Consider the following 27,338-nt stretch of genomic DNA (forward strand, 5'->3'; position numbering starts at 1 on the left):
CCCATTTAATTCCGCATTTAAGATCTTTACATTATACAAATATTTCCAACGCGGCCCACCCCTCCAATTATTACAGCTCCTTTTTCAAATTCTTGATTTCTATCAACAAGCTTTCAAAATCTTTGCAAGCAGCAGTACCTTCCTTCCCCACCATCATTGGTTAGGTTCATCAGCATGTGAAACATTTGTGCAGTGATAGTTAATTGCAAGTCATCTGTGTGACTTTACAGCAACTATACACTAACAGGTAAATATCAGATGTGTATGGAAAGTTCTAGATTGCATTTGGCATATTGTGGGACAGTATGCTGAAGCTCAATAGCAGAAGATTCGATGAAGGCCTGTAATGGCAAAGCTTACTTTGATAGATTAGATGCATGGCTGTAACTTTATCAAAGAGTAGGACTTCCAAAATGGGATTGGGAACCTAAGTGGGATTGCAAGCTGTAAAATTGGGATTGCACACTTTGAGGCAACCATGGCTGATGTCCCCATAACAACCCCCACCCACCCAAACACCACATTAGTCTTTTCATTAGTCTCCTCCAAAGGCATCCCCACCCTTTTCATGGCTAACAGTATTTGGCCAGCACTCATGTTTCATGACAAGCTTCAAAATAATTTTACTGTAGGAAATTGTTTGAAAGCAAACTGCATTTTTTTTAATCATCGGTGCTTGCCTTTCCCAGCCCTCTTGCTTTCTGATGATGCAAATAATTTACAGCTCTACCTCAAAGCAGATTAGGAGTCAGCAAGTGGTTGAGAATTGACTGTTAAAAGCCAGGTCATACCTTGGTGCAGTTAGCAGCTTTTGGCTCAAGTTCTTGGACTGTTGTAATCTGTTTCAGAAAGTCTGATTCCTGCATTCCTGGCTGTGATCCAACCCGCTTGAACACAGCTTCAGGATGTGATAGAATAACTTTCAGATTCACGGCAAATCCTGTTTGAAAACAAAACAAATCTCTTAAATGTAGAATGGCGTGTTCATGTTCTGCAGAATCCTCTTCCCTGAAGGCTTTCTCCAAAGTTGTACAACATTTGTGGAGGGGATCAACAGGCAGTTGCTTAGTGTAATGCTTTTTTATTAAGTTAAAAATCACACAACACCAGGTTATAGTCCAACAGGTTTAATTGGAAGCACACTAGCTTTCGAAGCGACGCTCTTTCATCAGGTGATTGTGGAGGGCTATAAATCATCAGGTGATTTTTTTTGCTATAAATTCTGTGTTACGATCGAGCCCTCCACAATCACCTGATGAAGGAGCGTCGCACCGAAAGCTAGTGTGCTTCCAATTAAACCTGTTGGACTATAACCTGGTGTTGTGTGATTTTTAACTTTGTACATCCCAGTCCAAAACTGGCATCTCCAAATCATGCTTTTTTATTATGCAGTCTGAAATGAACGACAGCAAAGTTCCTGTTTAGATTAGATTCCCTACAGTATGGAAACAAGTCCTTTGGCCCAATAAGTCCACATCGACTCTCTGAAGAGTAATGGGTCTGGACCCATTCCCCAAGCCTATGTTTAACCCTGACTAATGCACCTAACACAATGGGCAATTTAGCATGGTCAATTCACCTGACCTGCACATCTTTGGATTGTGGGAGGAAACCTGAGCACCCAGAGGAAATCCCCACAGACACCAGGAGAATGTACTAACTCTATGCACAAACAGTCGCCTAAGGCGGGAATCAAACCAGAGTCCCTCATGCTGTGAGGCAGCAGTGCTAACCACGAGTCATCGTGCCGCCCTGTTTTTTTTTAATAGATATTTTTATTAGAAATTTAACATTTTTACAAGTTTACAAAAATAAACAAAACTCTCAGATATAAACATTGATATACAATAAGCTCAAATATACAATAGCCAAAATTTGACAAAAAAAAACAAAACAACAAAAAAAAACAAACAAACAAAACTCAACTATCTACTAATCTAACCTACAACTAACCAGGGTGTATATTTAAGTCTCTTACATGCTCGGGATGTGTTAGCATCAGATATAATAAAACCCGTATTCGTGCGGGATTCCTCCCCCGAGGGGCCGCGGACCAGCCAGGTTTGTAATCTCAATTAAATAAAAGCCCTTGTTAGGATAGCCGAAATATCTGTATTTATGTAATTCAAAAAGGGCTGCCATATTTTATAAAATAATTCGGTCTTTCGGTGCACCATATTTGTAAGGAAGTCAAGGGGAATTAGTCTGTGCCAATTTGAAAGTCCAGGGGGCCCTCCGCCGCCCAGTTCACCAAAATATTTTTCCTTGCACAGAAAGAAAGAATAGAAAATAGTCTCTTCCCGTACGTGTCCAGGGAGGGAAAGTTTGAAAAGCCCAAGAGAAGAGATACAGGGTCCACTTTTATTTCCGTTCCTAAAATTTCTGTCAGGGTACTTGCTACTTTAGTCCAAAATCTACGGATCTTATGACAGGTCCATAAGCAATGTACAAGAGTGCCCACCTCTATTTTGCATTTAGGACACATTGGAGATGCTCCTGCTTTAAATTTTGCCAATCGAACCGGTGCTATATGGGCCCTATGAAGTATCTTCAGCTGGATAGCCTGGATTCTGTTACAAATAGTAATTCTTCTAGCATTTTCCCAGATATCATTCCACATTTCTGTGGAGATTTCTAGTCCCAGATCCTGATCCCATGTTTTAAGCAGATTATCCATGTCTCCCGATACTTCATCATGTAGTAAATGATAAATATTACTGACGGAAGATACCCCCACTGGTTGTAGGACACTACATTCTCTATCGGATTTATAAAGACTATCTAATAACGTAGTCTTCTTCTGTATATAATCTCGAATTTGGAAGTATCGAAAGAGGTCTCCATTGGGTAATCCGAATTTCTGACGCAGCTGTCCGAAAGACATCAGGACCCCATCTTTAAATAAATCCCCTAGACATGAGATACCCCTGGATCTCCAGAGTTTAAAAGTGGCATCTGTTAACCCCGGTTGGAATCCCCATGCTCCCACTATCGGTGCATAGGGGGATGTTTTATGTGAATTACCCTCATTTTGCCGCATTATATTCCAAGCCTTGATTGTATTTAGTATTATAGGGTTTTTACAGTGATCTGTAATGATTTTCCTCTTTTCTGAGAATAAAAGGTTAATAAGTGGGTATTTTACTTGAGAAGCCTCGATGTCCAACCAGATTGATTGTGGATCAGACAAGACCCAATCAGCTATGTAACTTAATAGGGAACTTAGCTGATATTTCCTAAAGTCTGGGAAGTCCAATCCACCCCTTGCCTGTGGAAGCTGTAGCTTCTTCAGCTTAATGAGGGGCCGCCTATGATTCCGGATAAAGGAACTCAGCCAGCCGTATAATTTATATAAAGCCGTCCTCGGCAGCATCACCGGAAGCATTCTCATAGGATATAGGAGACGGGGCAGGATATTCATTTTGATTAATGCTATTCTACCCAGCCAGGAAATTGGTAGGTCTCCCCATCGCTGGAGGTCCTGCCTTATCCTTTCCAATAAATACACAAAATTAGCCTTATACAACTGACCAAATACTGGAGTAATAAAAATGCCTAAATATAAGAAACCCTCCAGGGACCAGCGAAAGGGAAAAGGGGAACCGTCCGCTAAGCGGGGTATCACAGCAAGGCCACCCGTTGGCATAGCCTCTGATTTTGAAAAATTAATTTTATAGCCTGAGAATGCACTAAATGTATTAATAACTTGGATTAAGCGAGGTATGGACATCAAAGGGTTACTGAGGAATAGAAGAACATCATCTGCATAAAGGGTAATTTTATGTTTTCCTGTACCAATCCTTGGGGCCACTATATTAGGATCAGCTCGTATAGCTTCTGCTAGTGGTTCAATTATTAGCGTGAATAACAATGGCGAGGGGGACATCCCTGACGGCAGCCCCTACCCACACTGAAGCTATCCGAGCCTAATCCATTGTAACCACAACTGCTTTGGGATCACTATACAATGTTGAAACCCATTTGGTAAACACCTGTCCAATGCCAAACCTCTCCAATGTGTAAAACAAATATGACCATTCGACCCTATCAAATGCCTTTTCCGCGTCTAATGAAACCACTACTCCTGGTATCTTTCCCTGATGACAAGCTTGAATCATATTCAGAGCCCTTCTAACATTATTGGATGATCTACGGCCCTTAATAAACCCTGTCTGATCCTCCTTTATAATATGTGGCAGTATCCTTTCTAGTCTCAGTGCTAACGTTTTAGAGAGGATTTTAAAATCTACATTTAGCAAGGATATTGGTCTGTATGATGCACAATCTTCTGGGTCCTTTCCTTTTTTAAGGATAAGAGAGATATTTGCCTCTTTCAGTGAAGGCGGGAGACAGCCCTGACTGTATGCATAGTTATACATGTCCATAAGTGGACCAGCCAGTATTTCTGTAAATTCTTTATAGAATTCAGCTTGAAAGCCATCTGGGCCCGGTGCCTTACCATTTTGAAGGTGCCTAATTGCATCAACTATTTCTTGGGGTGTAAGAGGAGCATTTAGGACCGATACTTGTTCCGGAGTTAGGTCTGGAAAAGTCAAATTTTTAAAAAATGACTGCATCCTCTTCATCCTATCTTCACAATCCTGTGATTTATATAACTCAGAATAGAATTCTCTAAAGGTCGCATTAATCTTTTTATGATCATGAGTCAAAATACCCATACTTTCCTTGATAGACATAATAGTCTGAGAGGCCTTTTTTTTCTTTGCAAGAAATGCTAAGTATCTACCCGGTTTGTCGCCATATTCATATAACCTTTGCTTTGCAAATAATATTTCCCTCTTAGCCGTTTGAGTAAGTGTAGTGTTTAGAGCTGTCCTAAGAGCTGTAATCCTTTGCAATTTAATAATAGAAGGTCTATCAATGTATGCTGTTTCAGCCGCGTTTAAGCGGGCTTCAAGCAGACACTGTTGTTCTCCCTTTAATTTCTTCTGGGTCGCTGAGTAGGAGATGATCAAGCCTCGCGTGTAAGCTTTGATGGTCTCCCACATCATTGACGGGTTGCTAGCTGTACCTGAATTAATTTCTAAAAAAGTTTTAAATTCTTGAGAGAAGTACTTTACAAATTTACTATCTTTCATTAGGAAGGGGTCCATACGCCAATGCCGAGGGGATGTCCCACTGTTCCTCGCCTTAGTTTCCATATATACAGCAGCGTGGTCAGAAATTGCTATATTACCTATTTTACAGGATGATATGGAATTTAAAAAAATCGAGGGGGCAAAAAACATATCAATTCTGGTATGACATTTATGTGGATTAGAGTAGAAAGAAAAATCTCTACCCTGTGGATGAAGACATCTCCATACATCTACTAATCCTAATTCTTTGTTCAGATCCATCAATTGTCGAGATCTGGGAGATACTCCTGCAGTACTCTTGGGAATCCTATCTATTTCCGGATCCATAATACAATTAAAGTCTCCCCCTATAACTATATGACGGACATCAAAAGCCATCAATTTTGAAAAGGCTTCCGTTATAAATTTAAAGGGGTGTGCTGGGGGGCAGTACAAATTTAAAATCCCATATTCCTCTCCATTTATGAGGGCTTTAATCAAGATATATCGTCCAGATTCGTCTTTTATCTGCTTTAGGATTTTGAAAGGGAAATTCTTCCGAACAAGAATAACAACTCCCCTGCTTTTTGAGCTAAAAGAAGAAAAAAAGGCCTGAACAAATCTGCCCTGTCGTAATTTCAAGTGTTCTTTATCTGACAGGTGTGTCTCCTGTAGGAGAGCTATATCAACTCTTTCCTTCTTAAGATTTGATAATATTTTCTTCCTTTGAGTGGCGAATTACTCCCCTTGACATTCCAGGTGCACCACTTAACCGACTGATCAACCATAATCCTCTGGGCCAATCCGAGACCCCTCGGGACGGGGAACCCTATCCAGAACATCCCGAGCGTGGAACATGTAAAATTTACAAAAATAAAGCCTCTTTAATACACCCACAACAATACAGTAAAAAACTATTTCTAAATAAAAAAAATATAAAACGTATCTAAGTGGAGACTTTCCCCCTTGTTCCCAGGGGGCGTCACTTCCTCTCCAAAAGTCCCTCATATCCTCTCCCAACCAATGCCCCACCCTTGACCCAGGCACTCCTCAATAAAATGAGGAGAATTCAAATATAATACAAAGCTAGAGTTAACAGTGAGCACCCCACCCCCACCCATACCAACACCTGGGTATATTTGGTAATGTTAATACCATATATAAACATATAATTATAAAATTACCACTTCAACAAATAATAATTAAATATGATAATACAAAATAACGAAGGGAAAACAACCCCGCTCCTAAAGACAGAGGTAAAATTGAATAAGGTAACCACCTCCCCCCACCAACATTAACCAAATCCCTCTCCCCACCCCCCATGATAATATTAAGCAGTAAGGTAAGAGAAAGAAAAAAAAAGGGAGGGGATATAAACCAAAGCGGGGGGGAAAGGCAGACCAACATCCATTATCTAAGAGAGTCCAAGAATTCCTTAGCCTTTTCTGGTGATCCAAAGTTATATACGGATCCTTCATGGTTAAAGCGTAACATCGCTGGGTAGCGTAAGGAGTACTGAACATTTAAGTCCCTTAAACGCTTCTTCACCTCTTTCGAACCAGAGCCAGGGAAAAGTCCTGAAATAGCATGATCTTGGATCCTTTGTAGATCATAGCTTGGGGGTCTTTTCCGAGATTTCTAGAGGCTTCTAGGAGTATATGCCTCTCCCTGTAGCTCTGCAGCCGGAACAGGACCGGGCGCGGGCGCTGGTTCGAGCCGGGCCCGCGTATTGCTACCCGGTAGGCCCATTCCACCCTAACCTGGCCTGATCCAGCTTGCAGATTTAAAAGTTGTGGCAGCCACTGCTCCAGGAATGCTGTAAGCTGGCATTCCTCTTCCCATTCGGGAAGGCCCAGCAAACGAATATTTTTTCGGCGACCTCGATTATCGAGGTCGTCAATATGATTTTCCAAGGTCCGGACTCGCTGCTCGAGAGTCCGGACCTGATCCACGGCCGATTGAGCGGTTGTCTCGGAGGTCCGCCCGACTCGGCGTTGAATTTCTTCAATCTCTCGGTCGTGCTTCTGCAGCGCGGCCGAGAGCGACTCCCAACGATTTCTGGATTCGACAATAAAAGCATCGATCTTCGAGTCAAGCTTGGAAAGCATTTCTGCAAGGCTTGTTACTGTAGGTAAGTCCCCCGGGGCGGCTGTGGACGCCTCTGCTGCAGCTGGAGAGGGTGGGGGAGGGGTTCCTGCTTGCTGAGAGCTGCGGGCTCCCTTCCCTTTAGTCATTTTAATTTAGGATTAAGTTGTTTAAATGTAATATTACACAACTAATTAAATTACAAAACTATTATAAATGATTTGGTGAGCTTGGTAGGGGGTAGGTGACCCACTGTGCCCAAGCCTTGGGAGGAGCACTATAGACTCAGTCTTACTGGGTCGCCGCCATCTTGGATCCCCCCCGCCGCCCTGTTTTTATAGAAGCATGGAAATGCAGATGCTGCAAATTGAAATAAACCCAAGTGATTTGACAAGCTGCATCACACTTGGACTATGCAGTTTATGTTTGCCTTTAAATAAAAAGTTAGGGTCGAGGCTACCTTAAAATATTTTTAAGGGGGTTTGGCATGGTCCATAACACAGGTTTTTTTTTTAGTTTTGTTTTCAGTCATTGAGAAGTTTGAGGGGTGGGGGGGGCGGGTGAATGAGAGAGTTAGTGTGAACTTGATGGGATGAATGACCTGCTTCCACATTGTATGGATTCTAGGTGTTTTGCAAAACGCCCGTTTACATCTGGAACACAGTGCCTCACACTTGCTTTTAAATAAGTACAAAGTTAACCGTCTTGTCTATCTTACTCTTTTTGAGGAGGGGAGCAATGTCTAGTCTGATCCATTATAATGGGCTGAGGACCTTTTGCTATAGATCTCTATGACATTTAATTGAGGCCAAGTCCTGCTCACTCATTACTCTAGTATTTGCTGACGCTATTGGCTTCAGGTCTGGCAGCATCTTGAATTCAGCATCCTTGTTTTTGGAATTCACCCATGACTTTGTTCCTATCTCTCATCTCCTCCAGGCCTGTCCTAATGACTGTAAATTATAGTGTGCAATGCACCTCCAGAGCATCAAACAAGTTACACGTGACAAATAAACTGGGAGCAATGCTTGCAAGATCTCTTCTGAGATTTGTTCCTTTCTAATTCCAGTCCAATCCACTTTGCTCCATCATTTAATGGCTGCATCTTTGCAAATATTGGTATATTCCTTGAGATCTATAGTCCTAATAGTTGACAATTCTAAACATTCAAGATTCTTAGGAGACTTGATAGGGTAGATACAGTAAATTTGTACCCTCTCATGTGAGAGTCTAGGACCAAAGAGCATAATCTCAATAAGGGGTAGCACATTTAAGACACAGGAAGAATTTCTTCACTGAAGGGTGTGATTCTGTGGAATTAATTGCAGAGGGCTGTCAAGACTGGATTATTAACAATGTTCAAGACTGAGACAGATTTTTAATCAGTCAGGGAATCAATATTCAGGCAAGTGGATTATCAAGTCAGCCATGATCTCATTAAATAATGGAACTGAATGGCCTACTTCTGTTCCTAAATCTTGTGACAGAAGTGATCTACTTTCCTCTGCACCCAGCTATTTTAATGTAATTGTGGTCTGATTGACACCTTACAATCTCAGTAAACTTGAATATGTCTAAATCTCACTATCCATATTTAACTCATACTCAGTCCAACTCACTAATTACCCTTGTGCACACTGACCTACATAGTCCAATAGCTGCTGAAATGACACCAAATCATGCTCCCTCCCACCTCCGTTCGATATTTACAAACTCTAAAGATATTTTTGCCACCAATGTATTTTTCCTTGTCCTTTATCAACCATCCAGGTGGATCTCATTGGCCCAGATTTTCCAATCAGAGTTGGGATCCCCATTTCCAATTCATTTCAGACCAAAGAGAGACACTGCTTAAATGGAAATCTGTGGGTGAGGGACCTTCCCTGTCAGAATAGGTCTATTCTAGCTGGAGCAAGCTGCTGAGGTAAGAGGGAAGTAGAATTGCAAGGGATGAGTCAATGAGTGTTTGGGAGACAGTTCTATAGTTGGCTGTGAAGTATACCAGGTTTTAATTCCTCCAAATCTTGCTTGGCTAACTATTCAGATCAGTCAGTCAGTCAGAGTTGTCCTATTCTAACTTTGTGTTGGGGCTTCGTGGAATGCTTCAAATGTCAAGTAACTACCAGTCAGAAGTTTCAACTCACCAGTGTACAACTATCAAGAGATTTTCAAAGTGTAATATTGAGGAGTCACTGCCTTTCCAATGAACAACTAAACTAAGGCTATAACTGACTCCTTAGGCACAGCCTTAAAACAGCCCATAGCATTGTCAGAAGAGCAAGGGAATTCAACCAATTATCCCCAACCAGCAGATTATAGAGTCAGATATACAGACTGGAAACAGACCCTTCGGTCCAACCTGTGCACGCCGACCAGTTATCCCAACCCAATCTAATCCCATCTGCCAGCACCTGCCACATATCCCTCCAAACCCTTCCTATTCATATACCCATCCAGATGCCTTTTAAATGTTGCAATTGTACTAGCCTCCACCCTCTGGCAGCTCATTCCATACATGTACCACGCTCAGAGTGAAAAAGTTGCCCCTTAGGTCCTTTTTATATCTTTTCCCTCTCACCCTAAACTAATGCCCTCTAGTTCTGGACTCACTCACCCCAGGGAAAAAAGACTGTCTAATTATCTTATCCATACCCCTCGTGATTTTGTAAACCTCTATAAGGTCATCCCTTAGCCTCCGATACTCCAGGGAAAACAGCCCCAGCATGTTCAGCCTCTCCCTATAGTTCAAATCCTCCAACCCTGCCAACATCCTTGTAAATCTTTTCTGAACCCTTTCAAGTTTCACAATATCTTTCCGATAGGAAGGAGACCAGAACTGCACGCAACATTCCAACAGTGGCCAAACCAATGTCCTGTACAGCCACAACATGACCTCCCAACTCCTGCACTCAATACTCTGACCAATAAAGGAAAGCATATCAAATGCCTTCTTCATTATCCTATCTACCTGCAACTCCACTTTCAAGGAGCTATGAACCTGCACTCCAAGGTCTCTTTGTTCAGCAGCACTGCCTAGGACCTTACCATTAAGTGTATAAGACCTGCTAAGATTTGCTTTCCCAAAATGCAACACATTGCATTTATCTGAATTAAACTCCATCTGCCACTTTTCAGCCCATTGGCCCATCTGGTCAAGATCCCGTTGTAATCTGATTAATCTGTTGATTCTGCTCATTTGTTGCAATTGCAATTTGTGACAGTTTGCTGTGTGCAATTGGGTTGCCATGTTCCCACAAAGGGGCTGCAATCTAAAATTGATTCGTTGGCTGTGAATCACAGTTGGATTATTCAGAAATTGGAGAATTGCACAAATGTATGCCTTTCTCTTTAGACTAACCTTTGTGAATAGCATGTGATCAAGCTGACTGCAGTCTATGAATGAAACATCCAATTATGGGGCCACTGTGTCATCCAGAAGATCTGTTACTCCTGATTTCATAGAATCATGCAGTACAGAGTCTGCATCAACAAAAATTACCTTAAATCTACATTTGTACCACTTTGTCCATAGCCTCCTGCCTTAATTACCTTCCAGGCTGTGCATTCCAGATTCCCATCATTTTCTGGGTGCAAAACCTTCTAAACCACCTGCTCTTTATCTTAAAATGATGTACCTTGTTATTGCTAAAGGGAACTGCTATTTCTACTCCCCCTGTAAATGCCCCTCTTAATCTTATGCACCGCTATCAATGCTTCCCTCAGCTTTCCCTGCACTAAAAAACCAATCTGAGCTTATCCAGCTTTTACTCATAGCTTAACTGGTCTATCCCAGGCAACATACTGATAAATGTATCCAATACAATCAAATCTTTCCACTGCAGAGACTCAATTGCATACTGTATTCCAGCTGTGTCCTAAGCAAAATTTTCTCCCATCGCTTACCATCGCTGCGACAACTGATTTATCAGAGTTAAATTCCACTTGCCAATCTGACCAGACCTTTTATATCTTCATATAGCCTAAGACCTTCTCCTCACTGTCAATCACCCAGCCAACCTTTGTGTAGTCCATGAACTGACTTATCGTATATCCTATTCAATTTCCTTTTGCAAGTTACCATTAATTCCATTTCTACCAAGCAGTGATTCTAGATATAAATAAATTGCCTAATCCCTCAAATAAAACAACAAACTGCAGATACTGGAAATCTGAAACAAAAACAGAAATTGCTGGAGAAACTCAGTAGATCTGGCAGAATTTGTGGAGAGAAAGCAGAGCTAACATTTCAAATCCATTGACCCTCCTTCAGTACTCGATAGTAAAGGATTAAACGATAGGTGAAGATGGAGCTGAGAGAGCAGCAATGAAGCAGACAAAGGATGGATAATGGTGTGCCAGGGAGATTTCTGTGGACAGAATGTTCACAAAGCGGTCACTCAATCTGCATTTTGTCTCCCCAGTGTAAAAGAGACTGTATTGAGTGAAGAACAGCTAAATCGAAGATGTGTCTGGGGCCTTGGATAGTGAGGAGAGAGGAAGTAAACAGGCAAGTGGTGCATCTCCTGTCACTGTATGGGAAGGTATCGGGACTGGAGGAGGATTGTACTAATGTGTCCCAGAAGGAACAGTCCCTCTGGAATGCTGACAAGGAAGGGGTGGTGAATATGTGGTGGTGGTGACAGCATCCTGCTGGAAGTGATGAAATTGATGGCTTATGATCCATCGAATGTGGATGCTAATGGGCTGGTAAGTGAGGACCAGAGGGATTATATTGGTGTTGTGGGAGGAAAGAGAAGAGGTGAGGGCAGAATCGCAGGAAATGGATCCAATATGGCTGAGGGATCTGTCAACCATAGTGGTGGGGAATCCCCACTTAAGGAAGAAAATAGACATTTTTGAGACCCCCTGCAGAAGGCAGCATCAGTAGAACAGATGCAGCAGAGACAGAGAAACTGGGAGAATGGAATGTAGTCCTTACAGGAAGCAGAGTGTTAGTGTGTGAAGTCCAGTTACCTGTAGGAATCTGGATTTTGTAGTGAATATCGACGGCTGGCCTATCCCCACAAATGACAAGAGTTGTTGAGGAATGAAAGGAAGGAGTCAGAGATAGATCAGACGAAGGTGATTGCAGGGTGAAAAATGGAAACAAAATTGAAAGATTTGTCCAATTCCAGATGAGAGGAGGAAGAAGCACAAATGATACCCTCGACATACTGGAAAATGTGTTGTGGGGAGGGACCCAAAGAGGATTGGAACAAGGAACATGCCATGCTCCCCTTAAAGAGACAGGCATAACTGGAGCCCATGTGGGTACCCATGGCTAGATCTTTCATCTCAAGGAAGTGAGAAGAGTTAAAGGAGAAGTTGTTCAAAGTGAGAATGAGCTCAGCCAGTTGGAGGAGTGTGGTGGTGGATGGGGAAGGTTCAGACTTTTCTTCCGGAAAGAAGTGGAGAGCCCTTAGACAACCCTGATGGAGAATGGATATATATGAAGGGATTGCACATCCATGGTGACAAATCTGTCCTTCCACCTTCAATCATCTGTGCACATATACACTTAGATCCCTCTGCTCCTGCACTCCCTTTAGAATTGTACCTGCTATTTTATATTGTCTTTCAATACTTCTCTGCATTGAACCTCATCTGCCACATATCCAGCCACTCCACCAACTTGCCAATGTCCTTTAGAGTTCCGCAGTGCCCTCTTCACGATTTGTGTAATATGCAAACTTTGACATTTTCCATACACCAAGATATAGATCGTTAATGTGAATCCCTAAAGCATAGTGCAATACATTGAGACCACACTGACCCTCTATCCTATCTCGCAACCCTATATTTCCTATGGCTAATTCACCTAATCTACACATTCCTGGTTAGTATGGGCAATTTAGCATAGCCAATCTACCTAACCTGCATATGTTTGAACTGTGGGAGGAAACCGGAGCACCCAGAGGAAACCTACACCAACACGAGAATGTGCAATCTCCACACTAAGAAAGATGATAAGGAAAAGCTAGGGAACTATAGACCAGTGAGCCTAACGTCAGTAGTGGGCAATTTGTTGGAGTTGATTCTGAGAGACAGGATTTACAAGTATTTGGAAAGGCAAGGATGAGTAAACATCACTTTGTGCGTAGGAAGTCACATTTCACTAAATTGATTTGAGATTTTTGAAGAAGTGACAAAGAGGATTGATGAAGGCAGAGTGGTGGATGTGGTCTAATATGGACTCCAGTCAGGCATTCAACAAGGTTCTATATGGTAGACTGGTTAACAAGGTTAGATGATGTAGAATACAGAGAGAACCGAATCTACATCCTGGTGGCCAACAGCCTACTGAGGTTGCTGACCAAGGCTGAGCTTTGTTATGATGCCAAAGACTGCCAGACAACCAAGGGGTCAGTGGTGAGGCAGCTATCCCGAACATTTAGGAATAGCCAGGGGGAGGAGGAAGGGCCACCAAAGAGAGGGACGTGAGCTGAAGCCCACCCAAAGTAGGAAGGAATGGCACCAAGGGGTGCCAAAATAACCTTCCCGATAAGAGACATGACTACTTCAGGTGCAGGAGGAGCATGAACTGGATGAAGGATTGCCTCAACCCATGGAAGCAAGCTGAGGGAAGGAATCTTCCAATACCTGCCCAAAAACCAGTAGCACAAAGCTCCCCTAACTCCTTTGAGGGGTTTATAGAGGTGCTCCATGCTGCACTCACAGGGTCAAGAAGAATAGCCACAATGGCTAGCGTAAGAGTTCCCACTACCATATACCATAACCCCGACCTGAGACCAGAGCAGAAAGAGTTCAAGTTGAACCCAAAGGCAGCATAGATTGGCCGGCAGAAAGGGAAATCCTGAGGCTGACTGTGTAGGTGGGAGAAAGAGGAAAACTGGCCCTATACTGAGGTCAAGCACCAGGCTGGCACACTGAAGGGAGGCACCTGAACAAGTACCTACTGGGACTTGAGTGGCTCAGGCCTGACAGCAGCAGCCAGAGATGGGGTGGCCAAGTGGGGTGCATGACTTGGGACAATCCAGGCATAGGATCCCATTCTTAACACTCTCCTGGGAATACTGGCTGGGGCAAAGAATGTAGAGGGCACATACAAAATAACTAGGCAGCTGTGGGCCATTATAAGGGAGCAGGCAACCAGGCAGTGGCCTGAGACTGTGGAGGGCCGCCAGGGAAAGCGCCTGGCCCATAGGTCCAGGGCCAGTGAACTGTCTCACAGGGCAGATTAACCTGCCCATAGTTCAGGACTTGGGCACTTCCCCAAACCCCCCAGGGCAGGCGATAGATCAGACTGTGAAGGACCCCTGGGGAAAGCCACAGTCCTATGATCCACAGAATCAGGGACATGTCACAGGAGGTGTGTCACACCTGCCTTCCAATCTTGGAAAGGCCCCAAGGGAAGCCACCATTCAGTCAGCAGCCCCAGAATGGGAAGAGCTCCCAGGGGAAGCCACAGCAGGGCAAGGGCCAATGAACTGCCTTACAGGGCATATTAGCCAACCCACAGTTTGGGACAAGGGAGGTTCCCCAGGTAAAAGGGGAGAGCACTCAGGAAAGCTTCCCAAGCACTGAAGCTGACGAAGCTGTGCCTTGTGGTGTACCTGCCAAGCAGAGGCTGCAGCAAGCATACACGCATCCCAGACAGTGAAAAGCCCCCAGGGAAAGCCACAGATTAGCAGAGGCCCGAGGGGAGACTACAGGCTCGACAGCAACCACAGACAGTGGAGAAACCCCAGGAAGCCACGGTCCCATAGGCTGTAGAGCTAGGATGTGCTCCCCCTCAGGCCAGACCAGCCTGGGACTCTATTAAGAGGGAGCTCCATGGAGAATCCTACAAACCTGAAGGCTGAGGACTCTGTAGTCTGGCTGTCCAGAAGCTGCAGGAGGCAAGAACCGTTCAGTTTTAACTTGGCCGTTTAGAAACAGGTGGTGTTGTACAGTTTTTGAGAGAATATAGTTTATTTAGAATTTAGGGCTAAAGTTTGTGTAAGATGTTGATTTGTCTTAACATGGAGCTGACACTGAGTACTGCTGAAGGGTGTGAAATTATTTGTGTTCTGTGTCTATAGGGTTGCCCTAATGGGAGGGGTAAGAGGGACATTTCATTAGATAGATATCCTGTTACCCCCAGGGAACATTTTGATATACTCTGGGGGAGGGGGGGGGGGGGGGAGGAGGGTAGTCACTACATCTTGGCCTCCATTACACTAAAGTTTTAACTGAAGTTCACTTACCTGAATGGTTTAGATTAGATTAGATTACTTACAGTGTGGAAACAGGCCCTTCGGCCCAACAAGTCCACACCGACCCACCGAAGCGCACCCACCCAGACCCATTCCCCTACATTTACCCCTGCACCTAACACTACAGGCAATTTAGCGTGGCCAATTCACCTAACCTGCACATTTTTTTTGGAGTGTGGGAGGAAACCGGAGCACCCGGAGGAAACCCACGCAGACACGGGGAGAATGTGCAAACTCCACACAGTCGGTCGCCTGAGGCGGGAATTGAACCCGGGTCTCTGGCGCTGTGAGGCAGCAGTGCTAACCACTGTACCACCGTGCCGCCCGTGGTGTCCAAGGAAAACACGGCAACTGCACAAAACCTTACCCTGGGACACAGAACTTGGGAAACATAAACCGGACAGATATATATACACCAAACACACGAAGGACACCAACCCAAAGAGGTTTCAATTGGAGTGTGAGGTATTGAGCCCACAAATCCCAACACCGCAACAGGCTGGAGGTGTAATGTGTGTGAAAATTTAGTTCCGGCCGGGGGGGGGGGGGGGGGTCTTTGATGGGTATGTACATCGTTTTCCTGTCTACAGACAAACTGTGTAAAATGTAAATAAGGTTTAAATCTAGTGTTGTGTATATGCATGGGGTGCTGTATTGATTTTCTCGAATCCTGCTTTTTGTTTTCCTTTCAAAGGGCAACCCACTGTCTCTGAAGGGAGGAAATATATGTGTTGGGGTTAGGTAACTTGGAGAGTTGGATTTTGGGTCTCTGATTTGATTTATTGTAGTCATGCGTACTTAAGCACAGTAAAAGATTTGTTTTGTGTGGACCTACAGATCATAGACAGAGCAGGTTACACCCCCACAGGAAGTGCACAAAGCAAGATCAACATTATTTGAAGGTAATGAGTCCATTAATCAGTCTAACTATTCTTAAACCTGTTAGTGCATGTGTTCAAACTTCTGTATCTTATGCCTGACGGAAGAGATTGTAGGACAGCATCACCAGGATGGGAGGGGTCCCTGATGGTGTTGCCAGCCTTTCTGCAGCAATGAGAAGTGTAAATGGAGTCCGTGGATGGGAGGTTGGGTTTTGTGATTGTCTGGACACAACCTTCTGTAGTTTCTTTTGGCCCTGGGCAGATCAGTTGCTGTACTAGGCCATTGTGCATCAGGATAATACACTTTCTATGGTGCATATATAAAAGTTGGTGAAGGTCATTATGGACATGCTGAATTTTCTAAGCCGCCTGAGGAAGAAGAGGCATTGTTGTGCCTTCTTGACTGTTGCATCTATGTGGGAAGTCCAGGACAGGTTGTTGGTTATTGTCACTCCGTGGAACTTGATGCTCTGAACTCTCTCAACCTCTGTTCTCTTAATGTAGATGGGTGTGTGTCCTCCTCCTTTCTTCCTGAAGTCAGTGATTAGTTCTTCTGTTTTGCCGAGATCGAGAGAGAGGTTGTTATCATTGCAACATGACTGCGATAGAATTTCCTTTTATCTTAGCCTGCTGGACACACTTTCCTCATTCCTGAAGAAGGGCTTATGCCCGAAACGTCGATTCTCCTGTTCCCTGGATGCTGCCTGACCTGCTGCGCTTTTCCAGCAACACATTTTCGGCTCTGATCTCCAGCATCTGCAGACCTCACTTTCTCCTCATATTAATGAATCAAAACTTGCAACTCCATTCTAAATAATTAAAGACTTAACAGCGATCTAGGTTTGTTCAATACATCGCATCAGTTGTATGACACTTTGATCTTTTACTATAAATACCGTGTCCTATGATCCTGCCCCACTAGCTACCTGACGAAGGAGCAGCGCTCCGAACGCTTGAACTTTTAAATAAATCTGTTAGACGATAACCTGGCATTGTGTGATTTTTAATTCTATCTCTAAAAGAACAATCTCTCAGACCCAACAGCCTGAGACAGCTTTTACACGTTGGGGTATCCAGAACGGTCAGAATATGATCTACAGAGATACTAGGCATTCAACTTCAATCAAAATCCATTCATACACACTCTAACCATCGGAAGGCCAATTAACTTCAGAAGAGAACGTCAAGAGCTTAAAGAAAACTACAGATTTGAGGGGAGATAATGGGGCACACTGTCAGTCCAACTGCTGGCCCTGATCTTACCTGAGAATGGTTTTTTCAATAAGCATCTGAACAAGCAACATCCCCACGGACTTCCAACCTTCAACAAGCAGCTTCAGAACCAAGAACCACAGAGGCTGAACAGAGCATCATTGGATAAAGGACATCTGAGAGGGGAGAAGCCAATGAAGCACTGTCTGAACAAACGCTTTTAGTCATGGGCTTGTTCCAAACCAAGAGAACTGAAGGCAAGAACTTCGGCAATTAGGCACACTTTAAAACCACGTTTTCCTCAGTGGTGAGCTTAAACTCTCCAGACCCCAAAGTTCCGACCTAGCTAGCAGGGAGGAGAAAGTGGGTGGTGACAGTACGTTGGGACCCCAAGGTAGGAAGCCCGATTAAAGATTCTGTAATTAAAGCTGTTGCCTTTAGGTTATAATAGTGTACTTAATAGTATTACTGTCCTCTGTATAATTGATTGTGTCAATTTCCATGTACTTACATTTCTTGTACTATACTTACCTTTTGTATTTTAAATAAACGCAGAGATTCTTTTGCCCTGAAACACATGTCTACTGCCTTCTTTATGTTCAGTATTTAGAGCCAGGGATCTAGGGTGATTTGAACTACTTAAAAATCAGAAAATAACTGATTGCAAACCAGAACCCTACAGCTATATGAACAGGAAGACTTCAGAGAGATATGGACCAAATACTAACAAATGGGACTACATGAATTTATGATATCTGGTCAGCATGGATGAGTTGGACCAACGGGTTTAATTCCCTGCTGTACATCTTAATGACTCTAAACAATCACCTGAGAGTGGAATTGAACCTGGGTCCCTGGCAGCAGTGCTATCCACAGAGCCACCATTTTTTACATTACATTACATTACAGTGTGGAAACAGGCCCTTCGGCCCAACAAGTCCACACTGACCCACTGAAGCACTACCCCTACATTTACCCCTTACCTAACACTATGGGCAATTTAGCATGGCCAATTCACCTGACCTGCACATCTTTGGACTGTGGGAGGAAACCGGAGCACCCGGAGGAAACCCACGCAGACACGGGGAGAACATGCAAACTCCACACAGTCGGTCGCCTGAGGCAGGAATTGAACCCAGGTCTCCGGCGCTGTGAGGCAGCAGTGCTAACCACTGTGCCACCGTGCCGCCCATATTGCCCCTATCCACTACAAACCATTCTCCAACCTGAAAAATTTCCAATGACTATTATTCTCTTTTTCGTATACCTGAGCCAATTTTGTATCCACATCACTTTCCTTTTATTCCATGAACTATAACGTGCCTCACAAGTCTGTTGATTTTAGCTACTCTACTTAGTTCTGACAGATGTAAAGCATTAGCTCTGTTTCTCCAAAGACCCGCTGAGATTTTCCACTAACTTCCGCTTTTGAGTTCAACAACAACAATGTTGAGTTCAGAAGGCTGTAAGATGCCCACATAAATTTGAGATTTGTTCAACACTGGAATCGAGGGATACAGAACCACAGGGGTCCTGTGGTTTCTTGTTTTCTTTTTTTTTGTTCTTTTTTCTTTCAAATTCCACCACCAGGAAGACAGGAAAACACCCGAGTGGCCAGTGACAAACACTGCCCTTCACATCAAAGGGCAGTGCTGTGTGTTCTCCAGTTTATATTTTTCTTTTTCTTGTGTGAGACACAGTGAAAGACACAAAGTGCATGAATCTTTATTCAATTTCCACCACCAGGAAGATAGGAAAACACCCGAGTGGGCAGTGACAAACACTGCCCTTCTCATCAAAGGGCAGTGCTGTGTGATCAAACCAGTGAAGGGGAGGGTAGGGACTAAATCAAAATAGAGTTGGAGGGAGAAATAATGCACTCCACTCCCTGCGGCGCCCACCTCTCCCTGAACAACTCCAGGGTGTTGGTCGACACCGCGTGCTCCTTCTCCAAGGACACCCGGGCCCTAACGTAACCGCGGAAGAGGGGCAGGCAGTCGGCCTTAACGATCCCCTCCATGGCCCGCTGCCGGTCCTGTGATTTTTTAAAATTTTTTTTTTGCAGGTGTGAGACACAGTGAGGACATTGCTATTCTTTTTTTTTCTTTTTTAATTTAACCCCCACACTACCACCTAAGTGCGGTAGTGCTTATTTTTTTCCCCCAGCACCCATGGTGTGTGTGTGCAGGTGTGAGACACAGTGAAAGACACAAAGTGCATGAATCTTTATTCAATTTCCACCACCAGGAAGATAGGAAAACACCCGAGTGGCCAGTGACAAACACTGCCCTTCTCATCAAAGGACAGTGCTGTGTGATCAAAACAGTGAAGGGGAGAGTAGGGACTAAATCAAAATAGAGTTGGAGGGAGAAATAATGCACTCCACTCCCTGCGGAATCTCCTGTTTATTTTTTTTTCCGGGGAACACTCCTGTTTTTTTTTTCTTTTTTTTTAATTTTAACCCCCACACTACCACCTAAGTGCGGTAGTGCTTATTTTATCCCCAGAACCCATGGTGTGTGTGTGCAGGTGTGAGACACAGTGAAAGACAAAGTGCACGAATCTTTATTCAAATCCCACCACCAGGAACATAGGAAAACACCTGGGTGGCCAGTGACAAACACTGCCCTTCACATCAAAGGGCAGTGCTGTGTGATCAAAACAGTGAAGGGGAGGGTAGGGACTAAATCAAAATAGAGTTGGAGGGAGAAATAATGCACTCCACTCCCTGCAGCGCCCACCTCTCCCTGAACAACTCCAGGGTGTTGGTCGACACCGCGTGCTCCTTCTCCAAGGACACCCAGGCCCTAACGTAACCGCGGAAGAGGGGTAGGCAGTCAGCCCTAACGACCCCCTCCACGGCCTGCTGCCGGTCCTGTGGTTTAAGATATAAATCAGCAATTATCTAATTTAATGCTGGAACAGGCTTGAGAGGCAGAAGGGCTTCATCACATTCCAATGTTCTGCAAAATTACATGGAATCAACAACATCGAATTAAGCCAATCAAAATAACTAGTTTGTATGTTTGTACTCCTCCCATTTGGATGACCTCACTTTGATATCTTCCTATTCCCTTACCAATGCTAATCTATCCTCTCAAAGAAATTATATTATCATTGCCTGGGGTTGGATTAAATTCTTTTTAATATTGAGAGGGACACAGTAACAATAATATGAAGCCCCATCATCCCTGCGAGGGCCTTAGTTTAAATCATTGACTAGAGTCCATCAGGACTGCATTGGAGTGTTCACCTGCATCGTGTACTGAAAGCCTGCAGGGGTGGGGCTTTTAAACGCATGACCTTCTGGTTGGAAGGCTTTAAAAGCTGACACAACACCCAGGCTGATCTACTTCCAGTAGCAGAAGAAAAGAGCCTTGTGCAAGATGACTGCAGTGAGATGTGATGCAATAAAGTATGGCAAATGCTGGAAGTGATTCTTGACTTCAGGTAATCTGCAGAGTCTCCTGTGTTTCAATGTTTCCTCTCTCTTGCTCTCTGATGGAATGTGGCTCTGAAGCTATTATTTATCCTGTGGCTTAGTTGCCAATGTTCCTGAGCAAAGTCAGACTGAATGAGTCAGCAGATTACATAGCCAGTGGGCTTAAATTTTAGATTAGATTAGATTAGATTAGATTACTTACAGTGTGGAAACAGGCCCTTCGGCCCAACAAGTCCACACCGACCCGCCGAAGCGCAACCCACCCATACCCCTACATTTACCACTTATTACCTAACACGAAGGGCAATTTAGCATGGCCAATTCACCTAACCTGCACATCTTTGGACTGTGGGAGGAAACCGGAGCACCCGGAGGAAACCCACGCAGACACGGGGAGAACGTGCAAACTCCACACAGTCAGTCGCCTGAGTCAGGAATTGAACCCGGGTCTCTGGCGCTGTGAGGCAGCAGTGCTAACCACTGTGCCACCGTGCCGCCCATAGCAAGAGAGAGGAAACATTGAAACACAGGAGACTCTGCAGATTACCTGAAGTCAAGAATCACTTCCAGCATTTGCCATACTTTATTGCATCACATCTCACTGCAGTCATGGGCTGCTAGTAGGAATCACAATCCAACCTCACCCCTTTCCCATCGTGGGCAATAATAACCTGCATTGTTACGGAGCCTTTAGCACAATCTGGAGTGCTTCACAGAAGCAATTTTCAAATAGTATTTAATACTGAGGTACGTAAGGAGATATTAGAGGGAGGTGGTAGTGTGGTCACTGAACTATTAATACAGGGGCCCAGGCTCTAGAAACATCAGGTTTAAATCTGACCACATCTGGTGGAACTGAAATTCAATGAATAAAATCTGGAAATGAAAATTAATCTCAGTAATAGTGCCATGAAACTATCATTGGTTGTTTTTTAAAAAAAACCCATCTGGTTCACAAATGTAATTTAAGGAAGGAAAGCTCCCTTATATGGTCTGGCTTGCATGTGACTTCAAACTCTGTTCCTTGTTACTGATCCCACTCATTCATGACTTGTTGCTGTGCCAACTTCTGAGTGGTGTCAAATTTTAACTCTGAAATAACATTTAATCTCCTATTTGTGCTAATTTCTACCTCTGTAACAGCATATGACTCTACTCCTTCATCTGCTGAAACCATCATTGATGCCAGTGGATGGCTCTTCTATTGTGATGGCTCTGCTGGTTAGAAGAACCAGTGATGAGAATCCTTGACGTTTTAAGTAAGTTTTGGCAGAGACAATCTGTAAGGAAATGGTTAATGGACTGGTTATGGGTTCAGAGCAGTGTTTGTGATTTGAAAGCATGATAGGTGCAATACTTGCTAATTACATTGAGGCTCATTTATTGCAATAATTCTGCTAAAATGAACAGAACAATTTCAACTGAAATAGGACTGCTAATTAGACCAATTGGTGACATCAGCTGAAGCAAGTTGAAACCAGACGTGTAATCCAAACAGGACAAAAAAAACTGTAGGAGAACATAAGAACTGGGAGCAGGAGTGCCAAATTCAGCCCACCAAGCCTGTTCCAACATTTGATACAATCATGGCTGATTTCATCGTGGCCTGGGCTCCACTTTTCTACCTGCTCCTCATAACTCCTTAACCGATTACTAATTAAGTCTGTCTCTTTAAATGTATTCAGTGTCCTGGCATCTAACATAGCTTTTTGAGAGAAGTAATTCTTTCTCATCTCCTCTGTTTTAAATCTCCCATCAATTAGCCTAAAACTATGACGACTTGTTTTAGATTGGATGTTTCCCCTTATGGGAGAAAGTGAGGTCTGCAGATGCTGGAGATCAAAGTTGAAACTTTATTGCTGGAACAGCACAGCAGGTCAGGCAGCATCCAGGGAACAGGAGATTCGACGTTTCGGGCACAGGCCCTTCTTCAGGAATGAGCAGAGAGTGTTCAGCAGGAGAAGATAAAAGGTAGGGAGGAGGGACTTGGAGGAGGGGCGTTGGAAATGTGATAGGTGGAAAGAGGTCAAGGTGAGGGTGATAGGTCAGAGTAGGATGGAGGCGGAGAGGTCAAGAAGAAGACTGCAGGTCAGGAAGGCGGTGCCGGGCTGGAGGGATTCGGCTGAGACAAGGTGGGGGGAGGGGGGATGAAGAAACTGGTGAAGTCCAAGTTCATCCCCTGTGGTTGGAGGGTTCCCAGTCGGAAGATAAGACGCTCCTCCTCCGACCGTCGCGTTGTTGTGGTTTGGCGGTGGATGAGTCCAATGACCTGCATATCCTCGGTGGAGTGGGAGGGGGAGTTGAAATGCTGTGCTACAGGGTGGTTGAGTTGGTTCGTCCGGGTGGCCCAGAGGTGCTCTCTGAATCGCTCCGCAAGTAGGCGGCCTGTCTCCCCAATATAGAGGAGGCCACACCGGCTGCAGCGGATGCAGTAGATGATGTGGGTGGAGGTGCAGGTGAATCTGTGGCGGATATGGAAGTTTCCTTTGGGGCCTTGGAGAGAAGTGAGGGGGGAGGTGTGGGCGCAAGTGTTGCACCTCCTGCGGTTGCAAGGGAAGGTGCCGGGAGTGGAGGTTGGGTCGGTGGGGGGTGTGGATCTGACAAGGGAGTCGCGGAGGGAGTGGTCTCTACGGAAAGCTGATAGGGGAGGGGAGGGAAATATATCCTTTGGGGCCTTGGAGAGAAGTGAGGGGGGAGGTGTGGGTCCTTTGGGGCCTTGGAGAGAAGTGAGGGGGGAGGTGTGGGTCCTTTGGGGCCTTGGAGAGAAGTGAGGGGGGAGGTGTGCCGTCATCCGCCGTCACTTCCGCCACCTCCAAACAGACCCCAGCACCAAGGATATATTTCCCTCCCCTCCCCTATCAGCTTTCCGTAGAGACCACTCCCTCCGCGACTCCCTTGTCAGATCCACACCCCCCACCGACCCAACCTCCACTCCCGGCACCTTCCCTTGCAACCGCAGGAGGTGCAAAACTTGCGCCCACACCTCCCCCCTCACTTCTCTCCAAGGCCCCAAAGGAAACTTCCATATCCGCCACAGATTCACCTGCACCTCCACCCACATCATCTACTGCATCCGCTGCAGCCGGTGTGGCCTCCTCTATATTGGGGAGACAGGCCGCCTACTTGCGGAGCGATTCAGAGAGCACCTCTGGGCCACCCGGACGAACCAACCCAACCACCCTGTAGCACAGCATTTCAACTCCCCCTCCCACTCCACCGAGGATATGCAGGTCATTGGACTCATCCACCGCCAAACCACAACAACGCGACGGTCGGAGGAGGAGGGTCTTATCTTCCGACTGGGAACCCTCCAACCACAGGGGATGAACTTGGACTTCACCAGTTTCTTCATCCCCCCTCCCCCCACCTTGTCTCAGCCGAATCCCTCCAGCCCGGCACCGCCTTCCTGACCTGCAGTCTTCTTCTTGACCTCTCCGCCTCCATCCTACTCCGACCTATCACCCTCACCTTGACCTCTTTCCACCTATCACATTTCCAACGCCCCTCCTCCAAGTCCCTCCTCCCTACCTTTTATTTTCTCCTGCTGAACACTCTCTGCTCATTCCTGAAGAAGGGCCTGTGCCCGAAACGTCGAATCTCCTGTTCCCTGGATGCTGCCTGACCTGCTGTGCTGTTCCAGCAATAAAGTTTCAACTGTTTCCCCTTATGGGGCAATCTACATCTATTTTGCCAATGACCGAAACTCGAACAAGTAGAGGCCTAAACCACTTAACCTCGCTTCGTAAGACACACCTTTTATTTCTGGAATCAAGCTAATGAACTTTCTCTGAATTATCTCCAATATATTTACACCACTTATCAAAAAATGGGACCAAAATTGCACACAATACTCCAGTTATGGTCTCACTAATGCCTTGTCAAATTACAACACTTTCCTACATTTATACCCTGTTCCTTTAGCAATAGATGCCAAAATTTCATTTGTCCTCCTTACACCTATTGCACTTGCACACTAGCTTCCTACAACTCACCCAAGGCTAAACCAGACTCCTTAGGAAAAAGGCTACCCAACTAATCAATCAATACACATCTGGATCAGGATCACTCCTTTCAAAAAATAGTACTGTATGTGTAAACTCCTGAACAGCAGTACTTATGAAGGAAGCTTAAACAGATGTAACAATGAACACTCAAAAAAGGCAGAATTTACAGTTTGACAGGGAGCTGTCAAGGCACAACTCAAAGGAAGTATCTGGTGGATAATGCAGGAAGATCTCCAAAAGTCACTCCAAAATAACTTGCAGTAATTTCCGATTGACCACCTGAGGGACAATTGAATGATTTAATTGTGACTGTAGTGTTCAAAATTCTCAACAATGGTGTTGCATTTAATAATTGTCTATTGTAATTTTTGGTATTTAGAAAGAGGGTACGTTAGAAAAGTGAGAAAATACTGAAAACAGGATGCTATGTGAATTGGAGGTACAAGTCACAGATGTTCTCTTTGAGACAGGGTAAAGGCTGATTCCTAATGCTGCTAGAATATCCATGCTGGCTATATCCTAATTCACACCAAATCCTGTCTCCCCTGTGCCTCGCTAGCTGGCTCCAATCCCTGTGATTTCACCATTGGTGGTCATACCTTTAGCTGCCTAGGTCCTTAGAAGTAGAATTGAGTTTCATTCTCATGTGTATTCAAGTACATGGATATAAGCGTACAGTGAAAGGTTTACAATGTCACCATTCACAGTACTCTAGAATTTCTTCTAAAGCTTGCAGTCTCTCTGCCTCTCTCCCTCCTTTTTTAAGATGTTTCTTGAAACTGCCACTTTGACCAAGATTTTAATCACTTGTCTGAGTATCTCCTTATGCTGCTCAGGGTCAAACCTTTTCTGATTAAATACTCCTGTGAAGGGCCTTGTGAGATTTTATAGATGCTTTAAGGGTACAAGTTGTTATTGGCACTTAGTCTCTGAAATGTTGGAATGTCCTAATCCTGACCTTGGTGCTGCTTCTGGTGATTTGGCAAACTATCAGTTGCACCCATCCAACCTTTGTTTACAATCCTTATTTATCCCAAGCATAGGAAGCCACTGCTTTGTAAATGGAATCCTATGTCAGATGAAGCTCATTTTCTTTTGTATCTAATTCACAACTGACCATTGCTCTGAATCAAACCTCTTTATTCTCAGACAGTCATTCTGAGAATTAGATGCCTATTTACATTCCATTACCTGATATATTGGTGGAGTGGATAGATATGTGACCGCTGAGTTTCAATGCAGAGATGTAAGGTAAGCACTTTGGCCAGAAGAACATTTGGAAACAATATAAAATATAGTGGTACAATCCTAAAGGAATGTGCAGAAGCAGAGGAATCTGGGTGTATGTTGTGCACTGTTTTGGGCCCGATATCTCGGGAAAGATGTACTGCCCTGGAGTGTGTTCAGAGGAGGTTCACTGGGATGGTCCCAGGAGTGAAAAACTTAACATATGAGGAATGTTTGAGGACTCTGGGTTTACAGTCGATAGACTTTAGCAGGATGAGGGGTGATCTAATTGAAACATACAGAACTTTGAATGGCCTGGACACAGGAAATGTTGGGAAGATGTTTCCATTGGTAAGAGATTAGGAGCTGAGAGCACACTCTTAGAGTAAAGAGAAGACCTTTTTTTAGAATGGAGATAAGGAGAAAGTTCCTCAGCCAGAGAGTGGTGAATCTGTGGAATTCATTGCCGCAGAAGGCTGTGGAGGCCAGGTCGTTGAGTATATTTAAGATTGAGATTGGTTCTTGAGTATCAAGGGTTACGGGGAGAAAGCAGTTGAGAAACTTATCAATAATTTTTGAATGGTGGAGCAGACTCTATGGGCTAAATGGCCTTAATTTCTGCTCCTATGTCTTGTGGTCTTCTATTTTCACAAATCATTGAAGGTGACAGGATTGGTGGAGTGAGCTGTTACTAAAGCTTAGAGCCCTTCACTTTATTAACAGGGAAATAGGGTACAGGAGCAAGGAGGTGTTGTTAAACACTTGTTAGACCACAACTGGGGTATTACATCTAGTTGTGGGTGCCACATTATAGAAGAAATACAAATACATTGGAAATGTGATTTACAAAATGTTTTTCAGGAATGAGAAACTTCAGTTATGATAGATTGAAGAAGTTGGGATTGTTTATCTTGGAGAGAAGATGGCTGAGAGGAGGTTCGATATGAGCTTATGAAATTGAGCTAGCTTGACAGAGTGGATGGTGAGAAGCTGATCCTGCTTTTAAAAGAAAAATGAGAGCGCAAAGATTTCAAGTGATGTGAAAACTAAGCAAGAAAATTCTTTTCACTTTGTGGGCACGGAATGCAGTTGCTGGAAATGTGAAGGCAGGCTTAATTGAGGCAATCAAGAGGGAATTGGTTGATTATTTGGATAAAATTAGTGTGCAAAGGATTGGGATAAAGCAGGAG

At 44.3% G+C, this 27,338-nt stretch overlaps 1 protein-coding gene across 1 annotated transcript in view; it reads right to left on the minus strand.

Annotated features, from left to right (window-relative positions):
• b3gat2 (beta-1,3-glucuronyltransferase 2 (glucuronosyltransferase S)) overlaps positions 1-27,338 on the minus strand; it is a 116,703-nt gene that overhangs the window by 1,078 nt on the left and 88,287 nt on the right. Inside the window, exon 3 of the mRNA XM_043681835.2 lies at positions 792-940. Within this exon, the coding sequence (XP_043537770.2) occupies positions 792-940 (149 nt within the window). The remainder of the gene's footprint in view (positions 1-791; positions 941-27,338) is intronic.

The sequence above is a fragment of the Chiloscyllium plagiosum genome, unplaced genomic scaffold (genome assembly GCF_037043375.1).
Source record: "Chiloscyllium plagiosum isolate Xiang-an unplaced genomic scaffold, Cpla_swu_hap1 HiC_scaffold_3, whole genome shotgun sequence".
Lineage (NCBI taxonomy): Eukaryota > Metazoa > Chordata > Chondrichthyes > Orectolobiformes > Hemiscylliidae > Chiloscyllium > Chiloscyllium plagiosum.